The sequence below is a fragment of the Mesoplodon bidens genome, assembly GCF_964165515.1.
Source record: "Mesoplodon bidens genome assembly, chromosome: 19".
In the NCBI taxonomy this organism is placed as follows: domain Eukaryota; kingdom Metazoa; phylum Chordata; class Mammalia; order Artiodactyla; family Ziphiidae; genus Mesoplodon; species Mesoplodon bidens.
Genome location: NC_138179.1, coordinates 53780245 through 53800301, shown reverse-complemented (window position 1 = coordinate 53800301; position 20057 = coordinate 53780245). Strand labels below are relative to the sequence as shown.

The 20057-nt window shown below is 44.5% G+C and overlaps 1 protein-coding gene across 4 annotated transcripts in view; it reads left to right on the top strand.

The window, feature by feature from the left end:
• The window catches only part of SOCS7 (suppressor of cytokine signaling 7), a 33948-nt gene that overhangs the window by 7450 nt on the left and 6441 nt on the right, over window positions 1-20057 (top strand). Inside the window, exons 2-9 of one of the 4 annotated variants that reach the window (XM_081219512.1) lie at window positions 1504-1568; window positions 4097-4201; window positions 4679-4780; window positions 5660-5790; window positions 6235-6403; window positions 8851-8979; window positions 16003-16138; window positions 16556-16709. In XM_081219512.1, coding sequence (XP_081075638.1) covers window positions 1504-1568; window positions 4097-4201; window positions 4679-4780; window positions 5660-5790; window positions 6235-6403; window positions 8851-8979; window positions 16003-16138; window positions 16556-16679 — 961 coding nt within the window. In that variant the 3' untranslated portion in view covers window positions 16680-16709. Of the gene's footprint in view, window positions 1-1503; window positions 1569-4096; window positions 4202-4678; window positions 4781-5659; window positions 5791-6234; window positions 6404-8677; window positions 8758-8850; window positions 8980-16002; window positions 16139-16555; window positions 16710-20057 lie in introns of those variants that run through there. The other 3 variants (XM_081219513.1, XM_081219514.1, XM_081219515.1) reach the window with 3 other exon arrangements.

Here is a 20057-nt window from a genome sequence, read left to right as displayed (position 1 = left end):
AGACTGCCATGAGCAACTTTTATAAACAGAGGGACTGTGTGTGCTTGTGTCTTGTTCTGATGTAGCCACCTCTCCTGTGTGTGCTGTGGGCGGGGCATTGACAGTGGGCACCATCATTAGACTTCTCAGGTCTCAGCATGGAGGCGGCTGCAGAGGGCGTGTGAGATAGGTCAGGAGAGGGGTTCCGGCGTCTTGGCTATTTCTGAGTAAGGTCTTCACAGTACGGTTTTGAAATTCTGTTTGAAGTGAGTTCTGAGAAGTGCAGACCTCTCTGTTAAAACGTAAGTGAATAAAGATCTTCCAAAGTCAATATTTTAAAATAGGATTTCATTTTGCATTTTCTTTGCTTCTGCCCTGTCTGTTGGTGAAGTTGAAGTTTTATTTCAACCTTTGGGTGAGAGTAATTTTGGAAAGTGAGCCAGCTGCAAGGTGTGGAGTCAAGCATTTAATTTGGTGGTAGAATTTTTTTTTTAAGCCTGATTTTTTGACATATCGTTTGTATACCACCTAAAATTCACCTTTTTAAAGTTGCTCAGTTCTATTAATTTTGGCAAATGTCAAAATCATAACCTCTGCCACAGTCTAGGTATAGCATATTTTCATCACCTCCTCAACTTCTTTCCCTTTTAGTCAATTCAATCATTTTGAGGCGAGTTATTTGAGCTCAGCACATTTCTAGCCAGAAAGTCTTTGTCAGAGTCTTTTGGATTTCTTTCATTTCTCGCCCAAAAGCCAGTTGAAACTGGTGCAAAGTGAAGTTACCTTTAGTGTGTCTTCACAGGAGATCTGGGTTTTCCCGCTGGTTTGGGAGCAGTAGCAGGAGCAGTCCTGGGGGGAGTGCTGTGACTGGCAGCTCTAAAAGGGGAAGAGGTCGTCTTCTTTGGGTGCCAGGCAGAGCTCCTAACTTGAAGAGGCTCCCCTTTGGCTTTGACCTATGGCTTGGAGGCATTTTGCAAAAATCAGAGTTCTTACTGGTTGAAGATTGCATGTGTATCCTATAGTGCTGTTCTCAAGTCCAAAAATCTTGCCTGATTCATTTTGGGACCTCCTACTCCTAGGAGCAGGCCCAGAGGGAAAGCTGGTGCTCTGAGGTGGCACCTGTTCAGGTCAAGAACCTTTTTCTTGGCTCCCATGTGAAAATCAACTCTGTGTCCGACCTGCTTCCTCTAGAAATGGACTTACTAATTACCACTCAAGGTGTTTTAGTCTTTTAATGTGATGGGTATGGAAAGCTCCAAAGAGATTTCTTATTGCTTTGTAGGCTGCTGAATTCTGTAACCAAATCTATTTAGGAATTGCCTTAATTGTTTTATTCTCCCCCTTTAAATTTTAGGCTTTATTACAAAAGTGTGGCTGACAACGACTAGGGTTTGCTTTGTTTTTTGGTGCATCTGGAATTGAGTGTTGCAGTGATTTTTTTGTTATTGTTGTTGTTGTTGCAGTGATTTAAATGCATGTGTGTTCATTCCGCACCTCATTCTCTGTGTGCTTCTCACCCCTCAGGAAACCCAGGTTGACAAGAACTCAAAGTGCCTTTTCTCCAGTCTCCTTCAGCCCCCTGTTCACAGGTAAGGGTGATCTCTTTCTTTTTCTTCTGACATCTGAAAGCACGAGTGTTCTGAGATGAGTCAGGAAACACTTGCAGATGCATCTCAGAGGGAGCTTCAAGCATGTCTGCAGTTATTTTCTTCATTTCGTGCCTGCTGGGTTTGGGGTGAGGCTATTTTTATGGTGTGAAACGTATTCTTGATTTTGGATGCTTTATAGTTTGAGGTAGAGACTGCTTGCTGGTAATTAGGTGGCCCTGGCAGTTATGCAGGCTTTAGTTCAGGGTCATCACATATAAATTAAAAGTAGAAATTACAAATTTATAGGCTCATAGCGCATAAAGGACTCCCCAAAAGTCGTACACTTCCTGTCCCTGCTTCCAAGGGAGTTCATGGATTATCTAATAAACATGATCCATGATGATCTGGTCTATTTTTAAAGACTTTGGGCAAAGAGGATCACATGAACTCTTGTCTTACCCATTTTAGGGTCTAGGAGTTCTTGCAGCTGTTAAAGAGTTCTTCACTGGATCTAATTTAAGTCTCTCCTCTTGCAGCAGGGAACACAGTTGCTAAAGCAGGAAAGCGGTCAAATATCCTTTTGCCTTCTGCTTTAAAGGGGAGCTTCTTCTGAGAGGGAGACCTTTTGTTATCTGAGTGAGGTGTGAAGCTCCTGCTTGAATGAGCTGTAGAAAAGGAAGTCTGGAGCACACAGCCTCAAATCTCAGAAACTGAGCGCTCTTCACTGGGCATGGCTGAGAAGCCTTTAAACCGAATCCCAATTTCAAACCCTTTTGGATACTGTGTCCCTCAAAAAAGATGATTGCAAGAATTATGATCTGGGACTGGACATTTCCAGGAAAATGTTAAGCCGGCTAGTGGAACCCCCATCACTGGGTAGACTGCTGTGAGCTGTCAGGACAGGTGAGTTGGTGCCTGCAGTAGGCACAGGTGGAGAAGGAGGTCCTCTGTTCATATCCCCTCTGTTCTTATCCCAAGCAAAGAATTAAAGGATCTTATCCTGTAGCAGAATGTCTTTCTAGTTAGTAGTTGTTTCCCTTTTAAAGTAATGAAACCCACATTTGTAGTTTCAGGTTCCACTTTCTTATTTCAAAGAGGCTTAGCTCTCTTGAGTTACATCCTTTAAGTGCCTACAATCTAGACCTCTCTGACCCTTCAGGAAACCCGGGCTCATTGCATTGCTCTGGGCAGCTAGGCCCTCAGTCATTAAGCTGTGTGATGAGTTCCTAGAACTTCCACTGATGACTTTTGGAAGAGCTTTTCTGCTTATCTTAATTAGTGTTCAAGACCTTTGTTAAAAAAACCACATTAGGGCTTCCCTGGTGGCGCAGTGGTTGAGAGTCTGCCTGCCGATGCAGGGGTCACGGGTTCGTGCCCCAGTCCGGGAACATCCCACATGCCGCGGAGCGGCTGGGCCCGTGAGCCATGGCCGCTGAGCCTGCGTGTCTGGAGCCTGTGCTCCACAATGGGAGAGGCCACAACAGTGAGAGGCCCGCGTACCGAAAAAACAAACCATATTAGATTCTGAACACCCAGCTCCTGGCCTTTTAGAGATATTTGTTACCTCATTTTCTTAACTGGGAAACATTAAAATTCTAGCTGAGGGGTACTTCAGCTTCCCAAATAAGAAAAAGGTGTTGGAAATAACACCCTAAGGGCCAAATTACAGAAATCCCAAATTCTGACTTGTGGATCAGACCTACCAAAACAAACTTATTGTTGGCTGTCAACCTTTTGTTGATAAAACACCCTTCGTTCTCTGGTGATTCAAGTGGAGAGAGCTTAGACGGGGTTGGGGGGCAAGAAGGAGTGTATATGGCAGAGAACAGAGCTGCGTGACATGCTGGGAAGTAAGGAAACCATGTGCCTGACTTTTGGCTGACTGAGGAAGTAGTTAATTATTACGGTTGTAAATGCACTTTTCGGCCTTTGCAGCCTCAACTATTAGGAATTAATGGATATCTGAAATGGTTGGTTCTCTTATGAGTGAATATCCTGGAAAATCTAGATGCGGAAAGCCATGTAGGAAGAAGTTGGAGCTAACATTGGGACCGTTATCTGCATTCAGCTTAATAGTTCTTACATTTTAATGGCACTTGCTTTCCATGTCCATTTGGGCTTGTAACAAGCTGCTTGCCTTGCTCTCTGAGGCAAAAATTGGTGTACAAACCTGTAAAAAAGTAATTGGTGTGGGTTCTATTTGAATAAAGAAGACTCTTATCCAAGGCTGTATCCTCAGTGGCAGAGCCAGGATTAGTTGGCTTTTCAACTGTCAATCCCGTGTTTTTGTCTTAAAGATCCTTGATCTTTAACAGGGTAAAGGAATGATGGAATTTAACATTGACTTCTCAGGTGGTTTTTTTGGGGGGCGGGGGGTGGGATTCCAGCCAAGGAGCATTAGATTCTGAGCTTTCTGAGAGCCATGGACCTCTCTAGCCTCCCTTGCTTGCCCTCTGCTTCCCTTTGCTTCCTGGCCTCGGCTTTGGGCAAGGTGCTCCTGTAACATGCTTGCTCCATGAATCCCTCAGGCGAAACTGTGTCACTTGTGGACGTGGACATCTCTCAGCGGGGCCTGACCTCTCCACACCCTCCAACTCCCCCTCCTCCTCCAAGAAGAAGCCTCAGCCTCCTAGGTATAGTTTCCTCCCCTCTCTGTCTTCTTGCCCTAGTGGGAGGGTGAGCTCTATGGACCTGTTGTTCCTTGCCAGGAGCCAAACAAGCTCCTGGGTTTCTCATGATGGCCCAATTATTTCTTGTCCCTTTCTCAGCACCCCTGTCCTCTCCTGAAGTGGTTAAATGGGTCTCTTACCTGCATGCTATAACATCTACTGTCCATATATTGATTCGACCTTTATTTATTTATAAAGGGTACTTATCTTGCTCTGAATCTACTGCTAGTGGGCAGCTTTAGGGATATCCTTACTTTCCTGCTTTCAAGCCAAGGAAACCAGATTAAGATGATTGTTGCCCTGTGTGCAAAAAGACAGGGTGAAGGTCAGGCCATCTAGCCCCAGAGGGCAGCCTGATGATCCTTCTCCCTCTCCTCTGCCTTCACCTTGCTCATTCTGTGCCCATATTTCTGAACCTCTTGCTTTTGTTCTCTCTTCTAGATGATATCAGTGGGACGCTGCCTACATCTGTCCTTGTGGCTCCGATGGGGTCTTCCCTGCAGTCTTTCCCCCTACCTCCGCCTCCTCCACCTCATGCCCCAGGTTAGCTTAGCCTAGATGCAGGACTTGCAAGAGTGGGGAGTACCAAGTGATATACTTCTGAAGGATGGGAGAAATTTATTTATGGAAATAACAGAATTTATGAGAAAGCTTAAATTGTATCTCCTTGGCTGGACCAGAACTCTTTGGAAATGAGGCCAAGAACTGTTTTTTCTAACCCGTTTTCTTTATGGAGGTGAATCTGATTTTTGGTGGAGATAAAAGACTATTGGATATTTTTGTCTTTGCTGCTGAAACTGTTTTGCAGTCTTTGAGTCGGTATCATTTAGGAAACTGCCTTAATTTTAGTAGAGGGAGGAGGTTTAATATGTTGCTGGTTTTCAAAGTTCTGTGGTTTTTCTAAGCTTTTAGCATTTACTGTGGCCTTGTAAATAAGTACCAAGCATTCAGTAGCCCACACCTGCTTTGCCAGCCTCCAGTACCAAGGAATAAAATGAATGAAATGAATTATTTTCTACTCGCCTGGCAAAGTCTACTTGCCTGGCAAAATGATTGTTCTTCCCGGGCAAGTAAGCGAGTCACTATTTCCAAGGCTGCTTTACCGGCACTTCACCTCGAGGTGGGAGAAGTTGGAATCGCTCTAGGCCCTGAAGTAGTCACCTTAGTCAGGTTAGTGAGCTGCTCCTTACCCCTTTCCTGGGGTTGAACGCCCCCACCCATCCTTCACAGCTTACACGGGCCCACACAGCTTTTTGTCTCAGCCCATCCAGCTCTTGCCCGCTGCTTTGGCTTCCACCCTTTCCAGCTTATCTTCTAATGCCTTGCCCCTCTTCAGTTAGCCTCTTTGTTTTGGGGGGAGGGTCAACTTGAGGTTGGGAACAATGAGGGTGGACAAGGGACCGCCACTCTCTTGCCCTGCAGATGCGTTTCCCCGGATCGCTCCCCTCCGAGCAGCCGAATCCCTGCACAGCCACCCCCCGCCACCCCTCCAGTGTCCCCTCTACCGGCCCGACTCGAGCAGCTTTGCAGCCAGCCTTCGAGAGCTGGAGAAGGTAGGTGGTGCCTCCTCTTGCATTCTCCTAATTCTGTACCAGCTCCCCTTTTATTATTTTTAGAGGAAGAGTAGTTTCCTTGCCTCTGTATTTACAGTGACAAAACAGTATGCTGCTATTATTAGTTCTATAAGAGATGTTGTAAAATTGAATCTGAAAAAAAAAAATCTGAACGTGATGGAGAAATGTTTACATAGTTAACCCAGGTCGCTCTTCTCTTCTTTGTAGGGCCTTGGTAATGGAATTGTAAAATTATTTTTCTGTTACTTTGGAGGCCTAAAAGTGTGATGAACCTGGTGTTCATTGCTAATGGTTGAGACACTCCTAGCAGCTTTTACCTATTGCAGCATTTTGGAAACGGGGTTCTTGCGGTAAGAGAAACTGTGCTGAAAACTTTGACATTTCTCTGTTCTGTTAACTACTTGACCACTTCTTCTTTGATAGTGTGGTTGGTACTGGGGGCCGATGAATTGGGAAGATGCAGAGATGAAGCTGAAAGGCAAGCCCGATGGTTCTTTCCTGGTACGAGACAGCTCTGATCCTCGTTATATCCTGAGCCTCAGTTTCCGATCACAGGGTATCACCCATCACACCAGAATGGAGCACTACAGAGGTGAGAGGTGCTGACATTTGAAGGAAGCCTTCTTCCCCCTTTTCCTTTCCCTACCTTTGCTATCTGACTTTTTCATTGGAAGGATTCGTAGAAACGGAACTGTGAATGGGGAGAAAAATCTCGTAGACTCAATTGAATTCTGATATGGGCACTGGTTTCGATCACTAGAAGAAATGTTGGTGGGGGTTGGGAGGAGCCTAAGGGTGCCGTGTAAAAGTATTCTCAGCATCTTGTCTACTAAATTGGAGAGTCTGAAGAAGACTGTTGGAGAACAGAACAAAGCCAGTAAAACTCTTGGTAGAAGAAATAACCTAGGACCATTAGACACATTCTTCCAAACTTTGGTTTATAATTAAACTTACCATCTAGAGATATTTACTATTAAATCATATATACAAAGGGGAGAATTTGTTGATCCTGTGACTGTTCTGTTCTGAATTTCTTTGCCTGACAGTCACATCAGCTCTTCTTGCCAGGCAGCGTGGTGATAATTATGTCTTCTTTTGGTCAGCTTTGTAGCCTCATAGGAAATAGTCATCAGAACTCTACGAGAGTTTGTGGGATCAACGTACTTTAGACTGTCTATCTTCCTTCCTGGCAGTACTTCCCCCTCTGTGGTCCGGTTGTGCTTAATATTCCAGTGATGTCGAGAAGCTGACTTGTTCAACACTGCAGTCTGGATGGGCATTCTGTATCTGACTTGGGCCACAAACTTGTGATGGTCATTGGTGGTAGGGCTGGCTAATACATCCTTTGTCAAAAATTTGTAATATGCTACAAATTTAAAAAGTGTGGAGAACTCTGGGGAGTTTCAGGGACTTGCCCCCCTATCCCTCATACTCTTCCCACATGTGATCAACTTCAAATGAGCTATATTAGGTATTGCATTTCAAGTAAGGGGCTCTTTCCTGCTCTTCTCAGGCACCACTGTCTCTCTCCTGCTCTCAGCCATGTGCTGCGGGATTTATTTGGTTTGCTTCTCTTGTTAGACAGGAAGTACCTGTTTAGGTCAGCATAGCTTTGTCCATGGTTTCCTCTGCCCCCATCTCTGCTTTCTTATTTATTTATTTTTGCCTGCATTGGGTCTTCGTTGCTGCGTGCGGGGCGTTTCTCTTGTTGCAACTAGCGGGGGCTACTCTTCATTGCAGTGTGCGGGCTTCTCACTGCGGTGGCTTCTCTCGTGGAGCACAGTCTCTAGGTGCACAGGCTTCGGTAGTTGTGGCACACGAGCTCAGTAGTTGTGGCTCGTGGGCTCTAGAGCGCCGGCTCAGTAGTTACGGTGCACGGGCTTAGTTGCTCTGTGGCACGTGGGATCTTCCTGGACCAGGGCTCAAACCCATGTGTCCGGCATTGGGAAGCCCCTCCACCTCTGCTTTTGAGATGCATGAAGAGAAAGGAACTTCAGTCCAAAGACCTGAGAATTAGAGAACTGTGGGGTAGACTGCTGCCTGTTTTCCTGCTGTTTCTAAAAACAAAAATCAAACAAACAAACAAAAAAAACAAAGCATTTCAGAGTGAAGTGCTTTTATAAACCTATTAAAATGATAAGTGACTAGGCCATGGAAATGATGAATAAATGCTTGACTTCTAGGTTCCTGATAGGTGAGATGCCAGGAATGGGAGGGCGTTTTCAAATGGTTCTCCAGTTACTTTTTGTTCAAAGGGACTTTTCTTCCTTGAATAAATGGAATTTTTAATAGAAGCCTGTGGGCCTTTCAGTTGCCAGCTTGCAATGGAACATTTGTCTTCGTCTTTTAAAGTGATCCTGTGAGAGTAGTTAGGGAGACTCAAATCTATAGTTCTCTTGAGTGATTAGTATCCCTTTTGTGACTCCTTTGGAGTTAGTGCTTTAGTTGTTGGAGTTTTTTTTTTTTTTTTTTTTTAAGTCATGGGAGTTCAGATTCCCTTTTGCCTTTGGGATTCTAAAGTTTGGGGTGGGATCTTTGTAACATGTTGGAGCATGGGATTTTAGAAATTACAGAAGAAAAGACTTAGAATTTGATTTTTGTGCCTAACACACATATGAATGAGTGAGACCCACAAAAACTGCTGTTCTTGTCTTTCCTGGACTATTCCATGCATACTTGAAGACTTAGATCTTTTTGAGGGTATTTCATTTAAACTCGCTTTTGCTATAGCAGTCTTTTCTTTATGGTCTGTGGTTTAAAGATTTGTGTTGGTAGCCAACAAGATCTATTTATATCTCTTTTTCTGACTCGAATTTATTATTGTTTAACAAAAACCTTGTAAGACCTAATGTATGTCTTATTAAAGGTGACATCTTTCCATTAGTTGTGGAACAAGCAGGAACAGGGACCTTTGTCTGACTCAGCTTGACTAAAAACTACCCTCCCGGAAGTGAGAATCCTTAAAATGTTCAAGCAAGCCTCTCAAACCTTTTCGAAGTAAGTTTTGCATTTTTACCTCTCCTTAACTTTCCATGGCAGGAACCTTCAGCCTGTGGTGTCATCCCAAGTTTGAGGATCGCTGTCAATCAGTGGTGGAGTTCATTAAGAGAGCCATCATGCACTCCAAGAATGGGAAGTTTCTCTATTTCTTGAGATCCAGGGTTCCAGGTAAGGCTATAGTTAAATTAATTATTAACTGACTTGGGTATGATCCAGTGTAGGATCTCTATCCCCTCCCCTGCACCGCCCCCCAAAAAAAACCAAAACCAAAAACACTTGAAGCATTTTTACCTGAAGCTTTTCTTCCTGGCTCTTGTAGCAACCACTCTTCCTAGAGCCCAGTGGCTAATCTCCTGCCCTTGTATTTGAGAAGGACTTGATCCCTCAACATATTGAGAAGGAATCTTTGCTTCTTTTTTTTTTTTTTTTTTTTTTTTTTTTTTGTGGTATGCGGGCCTCTCACTGTTGTGGCCTCTCCCGTTGCGGAGCACAGGCTCCCGACGCGCAGGCTCAGTGGCCATGGCTCACGGGCCCAGCCGCTCCACGGCATGTGGGATCTTCCCGGACCGGGGCACGAACCCGCGTCCCCTGCATCGGCAGGCGGACTCTCAATCACTGCGCCACCAGGGAAGCCCTGCTTCTTTGATCATATGAATGAAAAAACTGATCCCACCACTGATGTCCAGGAGTCATGTGAATATTTAACTTGCAGAGGTATCTCGTTGTCCCTGATCCAGGCATCTCACACTTACATGTGAAACAGAGAGCTCTTAGGTCATCTCCTTGGTGAACAGGGAAAGTAAAAGAGTATTCACTAGAAATGGTGAGTGTCAAGGAGGCTGAATTTAATAGCAGTCTGCTCTGGATTTTGTCCATTTGTACGAAACTTTCTGTCAAAGAGTAGATACTCTTTATTTACCTATTGATTTATTTATGGCTGCATTGGGTCTTCGTTGCTGCACACGGGCTTTCTCTAGTTGAGGCGAGCAGGGGCTACTCTTCGTTGTGGTGTGCAGGCTTCTCATTGTGGTGGCTTCTCTTGTTGCAGAGCATGGGCTCTAGGCGCAAGGGCTTCCGTAGTTGTGGCATGCGGGCTCAGTAGTCCTGGCTTGCGGCCTGTAGAGCACAGGCTCAGTAGTGTGGCGCTTGGGCTTAGTTACTCCACGGCATGTGGGATCTTCCCGGACCAGGGCTCGAACCTGTGTCCCCTGCATTGGCAGGTGGATTCTTAACCATTGCGCCACCGGGGAAGTCCAAAGAGTAGATACTTTTTGTTGTGTCCCGTATCCCTACCAGTATTGAATACAGAGACTAGTCTCCGTTTGGGAGCACTGGGCTGTTCCCATCCTTGCTGGTGTGGTTATGTAGTCTTTCTGCCCAAGTAGGGAGGTAGCTATATAGTCTCTATTGAAGGGTGGGGAGAAGGGCTGGTTTGCAGGAATCTGCTTTTATAGTGTTGGAAAAAAGTAAAATGGCAAGCACATTAACTGAGAAATTTGTAAGATACAAACAGAACTTAAAATGAGAACTTCATGCTTTGCCATTGAATCAAATTAAGATTCTTAAACAAACTGGGTGCCAAGAAATTGCTCTAAAAAGAAGTTACAGGGAAGCCTCCAGCGGAACATCAGTAACAGGATTGAACCAGGTTACAGGAGTGTGTTTTATAATCTTGGTGGTTTCAATAAGGCACGACAGGGTGTGAACTGTATTAATTCTCACTTCATTTAGTATTTGCCTCAGTGCTGTCAAGACAGTTGGGTCTCATGCAGTTGACTTCGTTAAAAGGAAAATGTTAGAATCCTTTCTTACAGGAACTGACTCTGCGTAGCAATCTTTAGAGTTTGTGGCTTTTGGGGTATTTATTTAACAAACAAACATTTATTTTTTAAACTCAGTATCAACAATAAGCCACTTCTCTACGCTCAGAGAGCTCTTAGCTTAAAAAAGGGGACAGGTAGGAAGATAAAGGCAAGAGCACGTGTTAAATTCAATACAAGACATGACAGTGATTGACAGGGACAGGGTGGGTAATCAGCTCTGTTTGTGGGTGAACCAGGGAAACCCTCTCAGAGGATTCTGAAGTCTGGAGCATGTATCTACTTGTAGAGTATTGAGAGACTTCATGGAATCTTGCACTCCTCAGGTATAGCACGTTTCATTCCACAAATGTGCCCTGCCTGCAGAAATTTTGAGTAAGATTTTTAACAGTGTTAAGAGTCAGAGCTTGCAGTGATTGCTACTATTTATTGAGTGCCTATCATGTGCCAGGTGCTTTGTCAGGTTCTTTATTTCGGTAGCTCTAATTTCTTGCAACAGCCCTAAAGTTAGCTAATAGATAGGTCTACTAAAAAAAAAAACAGATTATTTTCATTTTGTCAGTGAGGAAACTTAAGGGTGAGGCCCAAGAATGAAGAAGATGTGGCACACATGTACAATGGAATATTACTCAGCCATAAAAAGAAACAAAATTGAGTAAATTGTAGTGAGGTGGACGGACCTAGAGTCTGTCACACAGAGTGAAGTAAGTCAGAAAGAGAAAAACAAATACTGTATGCTAACACATATATATGGAATCTAAAAAAAAAAAATGGTACTGATGAACCTAGGTGCAGGGCAGGAATAAAGACACAGACATAGAGAATGGACTTGAGGACACGGGGTGGGAGGGGGAGGCTGGGGCATCAACATATATTCACTACCAAATGTAAAGTTAGGTAGCTAGTGGGAAGCAGCAGCATAGCGCAGGGAGATCAGCTCGGTGCTTTATGATGGCCTAGAGGGGTGGGATAGGGAGGATGGAGGGAGGCTCAAGAGGGAGGGGGATATGGGGACATGTGTATGCATATGGCTGATTCACTTTGGTGTACAACAGAAACTAACACAGTATTGTGAAGCAATTATACCCCAATAAAGATCTATTAAGAAAAAAAAGATTAGAATTAAATCAGACTTCTTTTCAGAAACCATGCAAGAAATAAAAGAGTGGATTGAAATATTTAACGTTTTGAAACAAAAAAACACTCTCTTAGAATTTTGTATCAAGCGAAATTATCTTCTAAAAATAAAGGAGGAATAAAGACTTTCTCAGAAGAAAAAAAAGTAAAGCCACTTACTCTAAAGGTTACTCAGTGCTGAAGCCAGGATTCAAACTGAGGACGAACTAACTCCAAATCTTGTGCTTTATTTCCCACCCTCTGTTCTGGGAAAAAAATAGCAGTAAGCCAATTGCAGGTTGAGTTTGCTGGGATCTGTGGAGAGGACATAAAGAAGTCAGAATTGTGTTTATTCGTGGAGACTGTCTTTCTAGGACCTGTGAGGCATGCTGCAGGTAGGATATCCATTTGCACTTAAAATTGTAATCAAGTTGACAAGGCAAAGCGAATTAGTATTTACCCCTAGACCTCTCTTTGAAGGATTGGGACAAAGAAGGCAAGGCCAGTGTTCTCCTTTACCATTGTTTGCTGCCTTCCTTTGCTTATCGCAGAGGTCTAGGCGTTCTGTGAGGCTGACTCTCTTAGGGGGGAGGATTCCCGTGAGGAAGTGGTAGAGTGATTAGAATGTAGGTTGAGCTCTGTCAGCCTGCACCAGGGATTGTAACACGGTGCATTCTGAAAGGAGCCCTTTTGTTTAGACTTCGGGATGATGATAACTGAATGCCTGCAGGGGGCTAGTAGTATTTCATTTAACCCTTACAAAATCCTTTGAAGGGATGTTACAGTCTCCCTTTCTTTTTTTTCTTTTTTAAAATACAGATTAAGAGGGAAGGGATATGGGAACAGATGTATATGTATAACTGATTCACTTTGTCATAAAGCAGAAACTAATAAAAAAATAAAAATAATAAAATAGAGATTAAGAAACTGATGTGCAGTGAGTTGCAGAGTCAGGATGCAAAGTCAGGTTTTTCTGGCTCAGATCTAGAGCTGGATGCAGTCGCAGCACATCCAGACTGGTGTAAAAGGATGCCAGGGATTATGGGAATTTTAAAGCTGGGACTAATGGGAAAGTTCTGGATGGTGGCAAGTAAGGAGCAGAAGGAATTTAATAAGTGGAATAGTTCGCCTCTGGGGGAGGAATCGTTGGTAAAAATGATGGCACCTGAGCTTGGCTTGCCCCTTATCTCTTCTCATGGCAGTGTTGGAGCATGGTCCTGGTAAATCTGAGGTTGCTGATTACACCTCAGTCTGGTCCATTTCACAGTTGTAAACTAAACCCCTAACACCAAGCAGCAATCTCAGAAAGAGAATGTGATTGGATTAGCACAAAACTTCTGTTGCTGTTGAGAGCCAGAACTCAAAGTGAATGTGTCCTTCTTAGTTGGGAGAATCTCCATCATCTGTGAAGTGCCTGAAGAGAAAACACTTTTTGTTTTTTTAATCACCCTTTGAATTGGATAACTCTAAGGAAATTGGTCGCTTCCTCTTTTGTAACCATCATTTAGGCCATGATTACTTGTTTAGGGCTATGTCTTCCTTGTATCCTAGGATTTCTCAATTCGACCCTATTGACGAGTTTGGGGCTGGATAATTCTGGCCTTCAGGGAACAGTTTGTTGTGGGAGGAAGACCTGGGTGTTTGGGTGCTCAGACCTGAAAGAAGTTTGTCACTCCTAACCTGCTCCTTTTTGGGGAAAGAGAAAATAGCCAAGGGGCTGGAAACTGGATTTGTGCCCAGGACCCTGGCATGAGGACCAGAGGAAAGTTCTTGATGATCACTCTTCTACCTTGTCTTTCACTTTCGCTGCACTGGTGTCTTAGGTTGGATTTATTTCCATTTCTGGCCTCATCTGTTAACAAGCTCTGGATGTGAGAGCTTCAATCATTTGCTGTGTTTGCGGACAAAACCAGGGAATATCAGAGAATTAACAGGTTTCAAATTGCTATTTGTGAACTTAAGGCTAAAAGTAACACAATTAAATAGGCAAGTATATATGGTCATTAAAATTCAAGTAGGCAAACAATCAGATAATTGTATGCTACTTATTATCCTGACCTCTTTAAGCACAAGTCCTTTAGTCCTTCTTTGGGAATAAATAATTAGGTGCATAAATTACTTTTATCTCTGAAACATCATGTTGAGTTTAGCAATATTACAACCAAGCCCCCAGGAAGCTTTCTGTTTGTCGTAGTTTAATTTACTAAAGACTATTTTTAAAACATGAGAGAAAGGGTAAAATTCAAAGAGGAATGTGAACCCCAATCATTTTAAAACCACTTGAGTTTAAATATAGTCAAGAGAAAAATCCATGTGTGAATTTTTTTTTTTTTTTCAATGGTGTGTGTGGGTGGAGGAGGGCTACAGTGCTTCAAAATATAAGCCTTAGATTTGACGGGATGGGGGTGAGAAGTCAAGGACTAAGAGAGGCTGGTCCTGAATCAAGGAGCTGTGACTGTCTGGACAGCCCCCGTGTCAGACAGTCACAGGGGCAGGCACTCTGAGGAGACTCCTGGAGGACCCTCCTTGGAGGTTCCCTGGGCTAAACTCTTCCTCAGACAGAGCAGGTGTTCAAGGAAGGCCAGCTTTGTTGGTTCTGTGCTGTGAGCACATTCTCTAAGCTCAGTAGGCCTCAGTTTCTTCATTGTAAAATGGGGATAATAGTGCTATCTGTCTGAATACGGCTTTGAAGATTAAATGAGTTAAATGATTTTAAGATAAGCTTACTTGTTTAGCATAACATGTATTTCAATTTTTTTTAGAAAGCCAGTTGTTAACGACCATGAAAGGGCTTTGGGAGGCAATCTGCAAGCTTTAAGTTTTGCTTCTCATGCGTTCAAACAAAATTTAAAAACTGTTTGAAATTAAACTCCAAAAATACTAGATATTTTATTTCCCAACAAGTTGTCTACAGAATTTCTTTTGATATGGCAATGGCTGAGAAAATAATTCTTTCAAAGGTTTTGCAACTCAGTTTCTTTCTGAGAGCACTTTTCTTGTTTACTTTCCATAGCCCCTTTGTTTATTGAAACCAGGGTATCCTTTGTTCCCGTGAAGCTGTTTCAGTGTCCCTGACATTCTCTGGGTGTCTCCATTCTGTGGTGTTGACCCCTGAGGGGGTTGGAATTTCCCAGCACTGAGTCTGCTGATATTGTGATGAAACATAAGAGTGTGGGGCTCCCATCAGCCGTGGCTGGCATTAGTCATCAGGCACTTGTGTGCAGAGTAGTACCAATTCCAGCTTGCCCAAGCTACTGTAGTTGCTTTTCTTTTAAAAGCATCATCCTCTTTTTTTCTGTTCCTGTACCCAACCTAAAATTTCAGAAGCAAGGAGGGTGGTTGGTGGGGGTGGAGGGTTGGTGGGGAGTAAGAGGTAGCTAAACGTGACTGTCCCGGCTTGAAGTAAATGGCAGGAGTGACAGGCTTAAAAAATTTGATCCTGGGCTTCCCTGGTGGCGCAGTGTCGAGAGTCTGCCTGCCGATGCAGGAGACACGGGTTCGAGCCCTGGTCTGGGAAGATCCCACATGCTGCGGAGCAACTAGGCCCGTGAGCCACAACTGCTGAGCCTGCGCGTCTGGAGCCTGTGCTCCCAACAAGAGAGGCCGCGATAGTGAGAGGCCCGCGCACCGCGATGAAGAGTGGCCCCCACTTGCCACAACTAGGGGAAGCCCTTGCATAGAAACGAAGACCCAACACAGCAAAAATTAATTAATTAATTAATAAACTCCTACCCCCAACATCTTCTTTAAAAAAAAAAAAAATTTGATCCTAGCTGTTGCCTTCTGCTTACCAGCCTCTCAGGTGGAATTTGGTGGGGACCCCTCTGAGCAGCCTTTCTGAGTCCTCACCTTCAGGGTACTGTAGATGCTAAACAAGTGTCTCCCATTCCCAATAGGGATACCTTTGATTCTTGCCCTTCACTGAGAGCCTTGGGCCGGGGATTGGCCACTTGGCTCCGAGTAAAGTCTGTAGCTCGGCATTTTTCATTGAGCTGTTCTGAAGAGCAAGACTCTTAGCTGTTAAGAGTGAAGCTGGCGAGGCCTGCAGCAGGGGAGCATAGATTCCCTTGAGTATGAAATATGGTAGTGGTGGTATGGAAATCGGCGGTCCTTTGTGGAGGGGAGCTTTTGCACAGAACACATAGATGAACTGTAAAGAAGCCCCATTTCCCTTCCCTGGATTCTCTTCATAAGGAAAATTATAGTTAGCTGTATAGCGTCATCTGAATATTTCTCTCGGTTTTCGTTCTTGAAGGACTGCCACCAACTCCAGTCCAGCTGCTCTATCCAGTGTCCCGATTCAGCAATGTCAAATCCCTCCAGCACCTTTGCCGATTCCGAATCCGACAGCTCGTCCGGATAGATCACATCCCGGATCTCCCACTGCCTAAGTACAAGGGGACCTTTAGAGGTGGGGCAGGAATGGAGGGTTAGTTACAGTGTTCGTGAGGCCTTCAAGCTGAGTGTACAGGCAGAGCCTGGCAACTCACAGGCGTTGTCCTCTCACTTCTCCTGTGTCTTAGCACCTAACTTAGAAATGTCACGTTACAGCCGGGAAGGAGGAAGGGGTGTGTGTGTGTTGGCTTCCCTTCTGCAGACTCTGTGGAGGGTAGAGTGGAGGTGGGAAGAGGGAGGGAGACAGAACTATAATAAGTGAGAAAGTGGGAATTTTGTCAGGGCAACAAAGAGCCTTTGGTGTTGTCTCAACCATACAGGGATTAAAAAGAAGGGAGGGTTGACTAAAGGCGGTCTTTCTTTTATAAGCTATGTATAACATTTTGTGTGTATCCCTCTTGTGTTATTCGTAGGCCTCTGATCTCTTATATCCGAAAGTTCTACTACTATGATCCTCAGGAAGAGGTATACTTGTCTCTAAAGGAAGCGCAGCTCATTTCCAAACAGAAGCAAGAGGTGTTGGAACCCTCCACGTAGCGAGGGGCCCCCTGCTGGTCACCACCAAGGGTATGCCACCCCTCTGCCTCACTGTCCAGCCTAGTCTCCTCCTGGGCGGTTATCATGCACTGGGCTTCGTCCCCGCTTCCTCTCACCCCACGTGTATACCCTGATCCAGGCATCTGTCCAGAGAGTCGCCACATTTGATCATGGAGTCCCAGGGGGGCACATACACCAATTGGGAGAAGAGCAGATAGACACAAGAGGCTTAAAGAGTCTTTGCCAAGCACCAACTGCGTTCATCACTGAATATATATAAAGAAAACACACAGGTGCAGCTAAGTGTGCAGCCTTCTCTCCTACTTTGGCTGATCGCCCTGATGTCGCACAAATGACATATAAAGCAGGAAAGCAAAGGGGAAGAAAACTTCATCAGAGGGAACGCAAAATGCCCTTAATTGTCACAGGCATGCACTTCACTGAGAGTTCCACTCTGTCCCACGGCTTGGAATATGGGGCTGAGGAAAAAACAGCTTGCTCTTCTATTTAGAATTCCATCTGGGCCACTGAGAAGTAAATTGTTGAAAAGAATAAATGAATTAACTAAGGAATTCATTTATCTAAGAGGCTCTTCTCCCATTGCTACACTGAGTGTTCATTTATTTTCCCATAACATATCTTGGAATACTGGTTTGCACATATGAATTCTAATTAGTCTTCTTGGGAATTCCCTGGCGGTCCAGTGGTTAGGACTTTGCGCTTTCAGTGCCGTGGGCATGGGTTCAATCTCTGGTCAGGGAACTAAGATCCCACATGCCTTAGGGCTCAGCCAAAAAAAAAAAAAAAGTCTTCTTAAATTGCACTACTGTGAACATTGAAAGGTAGAGGGGAGTGAGGAGCAAAATTGCTAGAGAATTGGTGATTTTGGTGGTGTGGGTTACGTGCAAGATCTCACGTTCTAGTGATCTACTGCTGAGATGCAGAGACCACCCCAACCCCTTTTACTGAGGAGTGTCCTTTTTAAAAAATTAATTAATTAATTAATTAATTTGGCTGTGTTAGGTCTTAGTTGTGGCACGTGAGATCTTTCGTTGTGGCGCTTGGGCTTCTCTCTAGTTGTGGTGCATGGGCTTCTCTCTAATTGCAGCGCGCCAGCTCTCTAGTTGTAGTGCACAGGCTTAGTTTCCCCGCAGCATGTGGGATCTTAGTTCCCCGACCAGGGATTGAACCCGCGTCCCCTGCATTAGAAGGTAGATTCTTAACCACAGGACCACCAGGGAAGTCCCGAGTGTCCTTTTTATTTATTTATGTATTTTATTTATTTATTTATTTATTTTCGGCTGCGTTGGGTCTTTGTTGCTGTGTGCGGGCTTTCTCTAGTTGCGGCGAGCGGGGGCTACTCTTCGTTGCGGTGTGCGGGCTTCTCGTTGTGGTTTCTCTTGTTGCGGAGCACGGGCTCTAGGCACGCGGGCTTCAGTAGCTGCGGCATGCAGGCTCAGTAGTTGTGGCTCATGGACTCTAGAGCGCAGGCTCAGTAGTTGTGGTGCACGGGCTTAGTTGCTCCACGTCATGTGGGATCTCCCCAGACCAGCGCTTGAACCCATGTCCCCTGCATTGGTAGGAGGATTCTTAACCACTGTGCCACCAGGGAAACCCCTGAGTGTCCTTTTTAAGCACTGAATTCTTCTGCTTCTCTTCTAACCTCCTCTGTTCCCATTCCCATCCCCCATACAAAACAAACTAAGGGGAATAACCCACAGGAGTGACAGCCTTAGAGTGAAAAGTGGGCTTTAATTCTCCCCACCCTCTCAGTTCTCTTCATAATGGGAGAAAATGACAACTGTTGTTTTTGTCCTATGGGTTTTTTTGTGGCTCAGGTGAACCCAGCTGTGTGTCTCTTCTTGGCTCTGGTGGTCCCTGATCCTGTGCTACTGAGGGGGAGAGCATGTGAGCCAGGTTTAGCAAGGGGAGAAGGAATGAAGAAGAGAGATCAAGAAATGATATCTCCAGGAGGCTGCGGGAATTTTAACTTAATGGATCCTGGGCTGGATGTACAGTTTATTTGTCATGTCTTCAGTTACAGGCATACCTTGGGGATACCTTGGGTTCATTTCCAGACCACTGCAAGAGAGCAAATATCGCAATAAAGCAAGTCACAAGACTTTTTTGGTTTCCCAGAGCATATAAAAGTTTTATCTATACTATACTGTAGTCTGTTATGAGTGCACTAGCATTATGTCTAAAAAAATCTACATAACTTAATTTAAAAATATTTTATAGCTAAAGAATGCTAACCATCATCTGATGATGTGGGATTGCCACAAACCTTCAATTTGTAAAAATGCAGAGTCTGTGAAGTGCGGTGAAGCGAAGCGAGTTGAACGAGGTGTGCCTGTGTCGGCGAGCTGTGTGCCCTTGGAAGCGTCTCCTAAAACATCTTAGTGCTCTGATGTCTAGGAGGGTTTCTCTGCTTGGTGGCTTTGCATTGATTAGGGTGGGGAACTAGGGGGGCCCAACTACGCAACTGCGCTGTTGAGGAGTAATTGGGACACTTCAGTTAGAGCACCGTTTCTGTGGGTGCTGTGCCTTAGGAGGGGCCCCCACGAACACAGGCACATTCAGAGAAAGGTTCAGGATGGTGGGGGGCTCCACACTTCATCGTGTGGGGAATAACTGATTATCATGGACCAGAGAAGTTTTAGGGTACGAGGGGCTTGGTGGCCAAAAGAAGTATTTGATGGATTTTCCTAAAGAAGAGTGATTAAACTTACTCTGTGTGGTTCCAGGGGGCAGGAGAAGGACCACAGTATAAGTTTTAAACAGATTTCAGTCCGACTTTAGAAGAAGCTTTTTAACAGATGCAAATATGGAATGGTTTTCCATAGGAGTTAGTGAGTTCCCCATCATTTGTTTATTCATTCAGCAGACATCTATGAAGTAGCCAGTGTGAATTGGGAAGAGGGTGCTGAGCAAGATAGTCAAAGGCCCTGTTCTCACAGAGCTGCAGTTCTTGTAGGGAGAGACAGACAGCAACATGTAAGTGAATAGGTTAATTTCAGTTAACTGTACATGTTATGAGGAAAATAAAACTGGGTGACGTTTAGTGGTTAATGGTAGCATACTACTCAAGTTTGAATGATCAGGGAAGGCTTCTGTGAGGACGTGACATTTCAGCTGAGATTTGAATATCAAGGAGTTAACCGTGAGAGGATCTTGGAAGCAGGCATTCTAGGCAGGGGATCCTATAAGTACAAAGGCCCTGATATGATCAGGTATAGGCTGGGGCTAACCGTTTGCCACGACTGTGGGGGGCAGTCACGTATTGGCAAAGGATTGCACTGAACTCCCGGAGCCTCTTTTTACTGTGACACTGGGATTGTTGCTTGTAGCAAAGAATAAGCATCATGCTGTACTTGC